Here is a 9,172-nt window from a genome sequence, read left to right as displayed (position 1 = left end):
TTTTTTACATTTCAAAAATAAACTTTAATGAAAATATAAAATATGCATGCAAAACAAAAAAGAAAAAAAACACCTCTTCATATATTCTTGTTTGAATATTTGCTGAATATACAGGTCACATTATCTGGGCGCCAATGCATAGGGTGCCCCTCATAAAGATGGCGGCGGCATCCCCCTCACAAAGATGGTTGCGGTGCCACCTCACGAAGATGGCGGCGGCGGCGGCGCCCATCACAAAGATGGCGGCGCCAACAAACAACACGGCGGCAACGCCCCTCACAAAGATGGCGGCGCCAACAAACAACACGGTGGCGGCGCCCCTCACGAAGATGGCGGCGGCGGCGGCGGCGCGGGCTGAATGGTTTCCGCGGCAACGGCGCCGGGCAACAACGTGACGTGGCGGTGTTGAGGCGGGGAGATCGAAGGTGGGCGGAGGCTGTTTGAAGGTGTCTGGTGCGGACAGTGGCCGGCGGCTAGCCCAGCGGAATAAACATGGTGAGGAGAGCCCCGAGTGGGGCAGATCTGGCGGGCGGGCGGGCGCGGCCTGCTCCTTCCCCAGTGGGCCCGGCCCGGCGGGCAAGGCTCACAGGCTTCACCGTCAACACAGGGCCCGGGACCCTCGCCCCCTCATCTAAATGACAAATGATTTTGACAACCAGAAGGATCTTTGTATCCTTGTTTGTAACATTTGACATAGGTGTGTGTTGGAAGGAACTGCAGATGCTGGTTTAATATGGGATAGTACTGCCCTAATTTGACAAAAGGAAGCAACTGAAGATTTTGTCAACATTGAGTTATTGCTTGTTTTAGGGTATTTGAGATATGCTCAACACAATGGTGAACAAAATAAGTCTTCTCTGAGTACAATTTGAAAATATTTATACCAGAGAAGTAAGAAATTCCATCACAGAGAGCTGAAAGAAAAACACGTTTCCTCATTTACAAGAAAACTCCTTTCTGTCAGTTGCTTCCTTTTGTCAAAGTACGGCAGAGTAGCATTAGGCCATTCGGCCCATCAAATCTGCTCTGCCATTCAATTATGGCTGATCGATCTTTCCCTCCTAATCCCATTATCCTGCCTTCTCCCCATTATTCCTGTCTGTGGAGTTCTCTGCCTTGGAGGGCGATGGAGGAGGGTTCTCTGGATGCTTTCAAGAGAGAGCTGGATAGGGCTTTTAAAAATAGCGGATTCAGGGGATATGGGGAGAAGGCAGGAACGGGGTACTGATTGGGGATGATCAGCCATGATCACATTACATGGCGGTGCTGGCTCGAAGGGCTGAATGGCCCACTCCTGTACCTATTGTCTATTGACCCGTACTAATCAAGAATCTATCTATCTCTGCCTTAAAAATATCCACTGATCTGGCCTCTACAGCCTTCTGTGGCAATGAATTACACAGATTCACCACCCTCCCCATCTCCTTCCTAAAAGAACATCCTTTAATTTTGAGGCTTTGACCTCTAGTCCTAGACTCTCCCACTAGTGGAAACATCCTCTCCACATCCACTCTATCCAAGCCTTTCACTATTCTGTATGTTTCAATGAAGTTTCCCCCCCTCCATAGTCTCCTAAAGTAAAAACTTATGGCAAAGTTTTCGACATGCGAACACAACTATGTAAAACAAATAATTAGATAACTCTTTGACTCTTCCTGCCTGTTATTCAACCTTCCAAATCTAACTTCCAAATACACTTAAGAAGGAGGCCATGGTGCCTATGCCAAAATCAGTGTTTGATAATGCTACTCATTCAGAATCTTTTTAAATGTAACAAGGGTTTCTCTTCCTACCACCGTTTCAGGCAGACCCCCATGATTCATTGGACACACAAGAACGCCATCTCCCTCCACAGATGCTGCCTGACCCACTGAGATCCTTCAGTACCTTTTTATTTCTCCCCTCAAGATTAATTGATTGAAATAGTTTTCTCTCATCTCTCTGTTAATCTTTCTGGTAATTAAGAGGTCAGTACATAAGGATTACAGATTTAGCTACCTGTATAAACCCTACTATTGCTTACTGTTCACCGTGTCTCGTCTTGAGGGACTTTAGTTTGTGGATGGACTGAAGAAGTTGGGATTCTTGGTGTTGAAACAAAAGAGGCTGGAAGGTGATCTAGGTCATTGCAGAATTAGGCCATTCTATTGAATGGCAAGTAATTCAATGGCAACTGTTCAATCATGGTTGATATATCTTTCCCTGTCAACCCAATTCTCCTGCCTTCTCCCCCCTAACCCCTGATACCTGTACCAATTAACTATCTATCTCTGCCTTAAAAATATATCTATTGACGGCCCCGACAACCTTCTGTGGCAATGAATTCCACAGATTCACCACACTTTGACAAAATAAATTCCTCCTCATCTCCTTCCTAAAGGAACATCCTTTTATTCTGAGGCTATGACCTCTGGTCCTAGACTCCCCCACTACTGGAAACATCCTCTCCACGTCCACTCTATCCAGGCCTTTCATTATTCTTAAAATGCCTTAATCAGATTAAGGTATTAAAAAATCATGAACAGTATCGATTAGAGGATGTAAGGTAATGGTGATTGGCAAGCAAAAAAAAAAAAGTATTAAGCGGCAAGGTTAGTGTGTGGAATGCACATTGGGGATAATAGTGGAGGTAGATTCCATTGAAATGTTCAAAATGGAGGTGGATATGGAGATATCTGAATTTCCTCAATCTCTTCCAATCTCATGTTGGTATGCCTTCACTGATTATTGGATTAAACAGAAGGCTGTGGAGGCCAAGTCAATGAATATGTTAAGGCAGAGATAGATAAATAGATAGATCCTTGATTAGTACGGGTGTCAGGGGTTATGGGGAGAAGGCAGGAGAATGGGGTTGAGAGGGAGAAGTAGATCAGTCATGATTGAATGGCGGAATAGACTTGATAGGCTGATTGGCCTAATTCTGCTCCTAACACTTATGAACTTATGACACTGATTCAAAGGTTCATCAGTTATTTTATGGTATGAATAAGTGGATTAGAGTTTCTGTACTTATGGAAGAGCATAGCTATATGACCACCACAGACAGAGAGAAGTATTCAGTGTACATAGAAAAAACTTGCAGTATTGATGTAGGTAGATTACTTTCCCTCAATCCATTTATTTCAGCTGCCACTTGATACTGAAGACTTGTTGTTCCGAATAAAGGGAAGAATACGTTTGGATGGATTCCTGCATAAAACAGATGGTGAGGATTTTGAACATTTAAATAATGTAATTTTGTAACATGTTTTCTATTTGTTCCTTGAGTAATCCCGAATAATGATTTATGTGATGAGATTTTGTGTGTGAAAATTATGTTAATAATCTTTATTACTTTTAACTCGTACCCATGGATTCTCCAAACTCTATATTACTGATTGTATGCCTCATTGTCCCCCTGAGCTAACAATGATCTACTCCTTGATGTTCGTCTCCTTTGATCTCTCGGTTTCACAACTTACCCTTCCATATTGCTATGCCTCCCTCTCGCATGACTCTGTCGAAGGGTCTCGATCTGAAACGTCACCCATTCCTTCTCTCCAGAGATGCTGCCTGTCCCGCTGAGTTACTCCAGCATGTTGTGGCTATCTTTGGTGTAAACCAGCATCTGCAGTTCCTTCCTGTCTATTTAAATGTATTTAATTTATTGAAAAAAGTGATCTCTGTCCTTTCTATCTGAGTGATAGTTTTGCAATTAATCAGTTAGATACCCTTGCTGTTTTGTTGCCCAGTGATACCCTGAATATTCCTTTCCTGCCAGTTGACTGTAAATAATCATGTTATTGAATTTATTATGGTATTTTTAAATAGTTCAGGCTGCTGGACTAATGCTAATAAAGATCAAGCAAATTAGGCTAGGTATGTCACTTGTGCCATTTTCATAAGAATACAATTAAAGTCCAGCTTAGAAAATATCAATTGATTAATTTACCTATGGCCGCTTCATATTACGTCTCCATGACTTGCCATCAACAACATCCTAAATTTAGTTTAGTTTAGAGATACAGCGTGGAAACGGGCCCTTCTGTCCATCTAATCAGTGCCGACCAGCGATCACCCCGTACACCAGCTCTATCGTACACACGAGATAATTTACAGACGTCAATTAACCTACAACCTGCACGTCTTTGGAGTGTGGGATGAAATCGGAGCGCCCCTGGAAACCCACGCGGAAACGGGGAGAACGTGCAAACTCCACAGACAGCACTCGTAGTCATGATTGAACCCGGGTCATAGAAATATAGAAAATAGGTGCAGGAGTAGGCCATTCGACCCTTTGAGTCAGTACCGCCATTCAATATGATCATGGCTGATCATCGAAAATCAGTATTCCATTCTGGCTTTATCCCCATATCCCTTGATTCCCTTAGCCCTAAGAGTTAAATCCAACTCTCTCTTGAAAACATCCATTGAATTGGCCTCCACTGCCTACTGTGGCAGAGAATTCCACAGATTCACAACACTCTGGCGCTGTGAGGCAGCAACTCTACTGCTGCCCCACCGTGCCGTCCCAATCACGTGAATGATCCCTGATTATGTTGGCTGCTTTCCCGAGGCAGCATGAAATCCAGTTGGAATCAATGGGGTGTGGAAAGGCTGATTTACACAATGATCTGTGCTGCATTTACAACTCTGCAGTTTTTTGTGTAAGAAAAAACTGCAGATGCTGGTTTAAATCGAAGGTAGACACAAAATGCAGGAGAAACTCAGCGGGTGAGGCAGCATCTCTGGAGAGAAGGAATGGGGGACGTTTCGGGTCGAGACCCTTCTTCAGACTTCTACAGTTTCTTGCTGTCTTGGGCAGAGCAGTTGCAATACCAATCTGTGATGCATCCCAATCGGATGCTTTCTATGGAGTTTCTGTGGGAATGAATAAGAGTTATCGAGACACACCAAATTTCTTTAGTCATTTATACTCTCAATATTTATTTGCAGGAAATTTCTGCATATGCATATGCATGGTCATCAGATGAGTGGACTTAAATTTGGACATAATGGCTGGTTCAAGGGAGGTGATGAGTTAGTCATTGAGAGACAGGCTGTAGATAAGAAATGGCAGAGAGAAGGAAAGGTCTTTGGGGAAGCCAGAGCAAATGGCTATGGAAATTGATGCAAAGCCATTGCAGATGTTTTCTATTTTGGTTACATTTGGATAACTAAGCATAATTTAGTTTGGTTTAGAGATACAGTGCGCAAATGGGTCCATCGGCCCACCGAGTCCGCACCAACCAGCGATCCCCACACACTAATACTACCTACACACACTAGGGACTATTGTACAATTACACCAAGCCAATTAACCTACAAACCTGTACGTCTTTGGAGTATGGGAGGAAACCAAAGATTTCTGAGAAAGTCCATGTAGTTGAAGGGGAGAACGTACAAACCTTTTACAGACAGCACCCGTAGTCAGGATCGAACCCGGGTCTCTAGCACTGTAAGGCAGCAACTTTACTGCCAGACAATGCAGAAGAAGTTATGGTGAACCACAAGCTGTATAACTACATTTTAAATATCAGTATTGGTATTGTATGAAACTAACCAATTGTTTTCTTCATTGGAATTAGACAAAGGGATTACAAAAGGCTTTTCTGAAGCCATTACGGAAGCCATTAATAAGGTGAATTCGCAAGCTACCATCCTAGTTGGAATAGAGAGTACCCTGTTCATATGGCCTACATCCCACGTCTCTACACAGGCTTCAGAACTCGCGGAGAACAGTAGCTGCAAAACCATCTTAAAATTTGTGCCGTAAGTAACAGAATGGAATATATTAAATATGTTGATAATATTTTGGGATAGGTGTTTGGGGCCATCGTTAGGATTTGAGTTAATGCTTACTGAGCGCGGTGGGTCAACCCGCGGTCGATGAGAGTGTGGGGGGGATCGCCGTGAAGGGAGGGGGGGGGGACGAGCAATGGAGGACGGCATGGGGGGGACTGCCGTGAGGGAGGGGGAAGAACAATGGACAATCGGGACCCGGAGGGGAGGGGAACAATGGAGGAGCTGGTGTACTTTGTAACTTTATCAGCGCCGTAGGTGGCCGCTATTTGTATACCATGGGTAGGCAAGCAAATAAATGCACATTGCCTTGTCACATGTGACAATAAAATGCTCCAACTTATTTTTCAAGTATTGATTTTGTTATTCCAAAGTTTATTTATATTTGGAAAGTCCTTGAAGTGAATGACATTTCAATGACACAAGAATGAGTTCACTTAATCTCCTCATTGTAGTCAATGCCTACTATGTTCTGTTGCGCTGAAGCAAAGCAAGAATTTAATTGTCCTATCAGGGACACATGACAATAAACTATCTTGAATCTCATTAGTCCATTTGAGGCAGCATGGCAGCGCAGCGGTAGAGTTGCTGCCTTGCCTGCCGAGACCCAGGTTTGATTTTGACTACTGGTGCTGCCTGTACATAGTTTGCACATTCTGCCTGTGATCTGATGTCCGCTCATTCTGCGTGGGTTTTCTCCGTGAACTGCAGTTTCCTCCCACAACCAACGGTGTGTATAGGTGAGTGCTACTGGGGGAATATTGTGTTGGGGGAGGGGGACCCAACGGGTCCACGCTTGGTCTATTTCAGGGTTATCAAACTCATTTTAGGTCACAGGCCAGATTGGGCAAAATGCGACTTCATGCGGGCCGGATCAGTTGTGCACGTGCGAACGCGCGCGTGCATGCTCCCACAGCTTTTGTTGTCTTCCTTTTTACAACCTTCTCTCATGTGTCTCAGTCTCTGCTATAACTACAAAGTGTTTCACTTTACGAATTTTGTTTCTTATGAAGAAGATTGCCTAGCAAGCATTACTTTTATGATTGGTATTAACTTACAGTCGTAGGCTACAAGAAAGTTGTGATGAGAGAGAGAAAAAAACGATGTTATTTTGGCTAAGATTGTTTTGGGAGCCACACCCGTTCCATTAATAAAGCATTGGAAATCGAACATTAGCAGACACAAATGTAGACCTAACAAAACAAATTGTTGTTTCGTTAGGTCTACTTCTCCACCACCATTTTATCGCTGGCATCCAAGAGAGACTCTGGGTTATGGCCTCTTCCGGTCAGTGCGGGTTTCTGGGACGATTGGGAGACTGGAAAGGGCCTAGAACAGAGACGCTTTGCGGTCGGCTGAGCTCTCTCCTCCTCTATGCTGCTCCACACAGTGTAAAGAGAAAAGTATCCACCGCGCAGCCGGCACCGCTATAATGTTGGTTTTTTTCAAACCCAGCACCCAGCCGCTCCGCACTGCGCAACCTAAGCCCGCTCAGCGCCCGCCCCTTCACTCCTCATTGGCCACAGCTGACTGCCCAGAGGGAGGTCCCTTCTCCTATTGGGCCAGCCTGGTGTCAGTCACGCGAGATGATGGGCAGCACCTTTGTCTGGCTCTTGCCGCATTCTGATCCGTCCCCCCCCCGCCAGCGGCAACTGCGGTTTGTTTGGTTGGGTCGGGTGTCAGTCAAGGAGTCATCACAATGCTGGCAGCACGCAGCCGCGGCCTCTCACGCCATATAAGGAGAGTCGGGTCACGTGCACGAGCAGCAGCTCGGGGAGCCCGGACGCCCCGGAACTGGGGACATCTGCAGCCAGATCCGGCACCAGGGACAACGGCAGCCCGCTCTGGCAATCCGCGGGTCGGATTGGACACCTTCGCGGGCCGGATTCAGCCCCGCGGGCCGATTGTTTGACACCCCTGGTATAGTTTATCACTATTTCTCTCGGAACCCCTAGCGACCTCTCGCGGAACCCTAGCGTTCCGGGGAATCCTGGTTGAGAAACGCTGCCTTATGGAAATTATTGATGAAAATCGCATCACTGAGGTAAAGCTCAACAGTAAACAATTACATTTAAATAAACAAACGGCGTTTCAAAGAAGCCCTCCAGTTTCCTGGCACCTCACCTGTGGCGTGGCTAATGGAAATCTTGGAGATCTAAGGGACTTTTTGAGGTAAGGATGACTGACAAAATTAAATTAGCTGACTAAATATTGGAAGAAATGGCCTGATGTGTTACAATTGAGCAGGAAGCTGAGTGTGTTTGGAAATGTAGATGTAGTGCAATAAGGCTTTGAATATTCAGCGATTTAATTTAATTTGCAATTTGTGGTCGTACAATAATATTTCACAAATTCAACACCTGCCCAGCTTCATGAGTGAATGAGTGTGAATTGTTGTGCATTTGCTTCTATGTGTACAATGACTTACCACCAATGTATAATTTTATTTCAGCGTTGAGGTCAATGACATACTTAAAAAGATTCCCAAAAAGAAATCTGTGAAAGTCGAACCTGTGGTAAGTTTATAATTTTTTTGTGAACTGTTAGCTTTTGCAGATGTAAAATTAATTTGTATTTGTTGAAATGTTTTCTCATTGCAATACACTGTTGGCAAGGTTTCGCTTGTCAACAATTGAAAAAAAACCCATTTGATCAGGTACGTGGATAGGATAGGTTTACAAGGCTATGGGACAAATGCAGGCAGGTCAGACTAGTGTAGATGGGGCATTTTGGTTGGCATGGGCAAATTGGGCCGAAGAGCCTGTTTCCATGCTGTATGACGTGCAGGATTTTATCCACTCCGACCAACTCTGGGCAAAAGACTGTTCATTTAGCAGACCCATTCCTCTCATGAATTTTTACACCTCTATAGGTTTACCCCTCATCCTCCTACGCACCAAGGAATGAAGTCCTAGCCTGCTCAATCTCTCCCTATGACTCAGGCCCTCAGCTTCTGGCAACATCCTTGTAAATCTTCTCTGTACCCTTACCAGCTTGACATCTTTCCTATAACATGATGACCAAAACTGAGTGCAATACTGTAAATGTGGCCTCACCAACATATTGTATAACTGCAAAATGACCTCCCAAAGTCTATACTCAATACTCTGACTGATGTATGCCTTTTTAAACACCTGATCTACCTGTGACGGCACTTTCAAGGAACGGGGCCCGCTGCCTGCTTTTTCCACTCCCTCAAGGCTGATCTTGCTGGCCTGTAAAGTATAGGAATTGGGCAAGACTATTGTTTGTGGAAGGACCTTGTTCAAAGTAATGAAATGTAGCTGGGCTAGTATGAAACCTGTAAAGTTGCTCTGGTAACAGTTCTTCCAAGATGGCACCTGCCTGCGGCGACTTTTGCGGAGCTCCGGAAAATAAAAGGCTCAACTAC

At 44.7% G+C, this 9,172-nt stretch overlaps 1 protein-coding gene across 2 annotated transcripts in view; it reads left to right on the top strand.

The window, feature by feature from the left end:
- The first annotated feature begins 346 nt into the window (after positions 1 to 346).
- The window catches only part of ufsp2 (UFM1 specific peptidase 2), a 52,821-nt gene continuing 43,995 nt past the window's right edge, over positions 347 to 9,172 (top strand). For both annotated transcript variants that reach the window (XM_033018563.1, XM_033018562.1), the window contains exons 1-4: positions 347 to 495; positions 3,127 to 3,205; positions 5,568 to 5,751; positions 8,234 to 8,297. In XM_033018563.1, the coding sequence (XP_032874454.1) occupies positions 493 to 495; positions 3,127 to 3,205; positions 5,568 to 5,751; positions 8,234 to 8,297 (330 nt within the window). In that variant the 5' untranslated portion in view covers positions 347 to 492. The remainder of the gene's footprint in view (positions 496 to 3,126; positions 3,206 to 5,567; positions 5,752 to 8,233; positions 8,298 to 9,172) is intronic.

The sequence above is a fragment of the Amblyraja radiata genome, chromosome 3 (assembly GCF_010909765.2).
Source record: "Amblyraja radiata isolate CabotCenter1 chromosome 3, sAmbRad1.1.pri, whole genome shotgun sequence".
NCBI lineage: Eukaryota > Metazoa > Chordata > Chondrichthyes > Rajiformes > Rajidae > Amblyraja > Amblyraja radiata.
The sequence above is the reverse complement of the archived record's forward strand: the minus strand, read 5'-3'. Positions and strand labels throughout refer to the sequence as shown.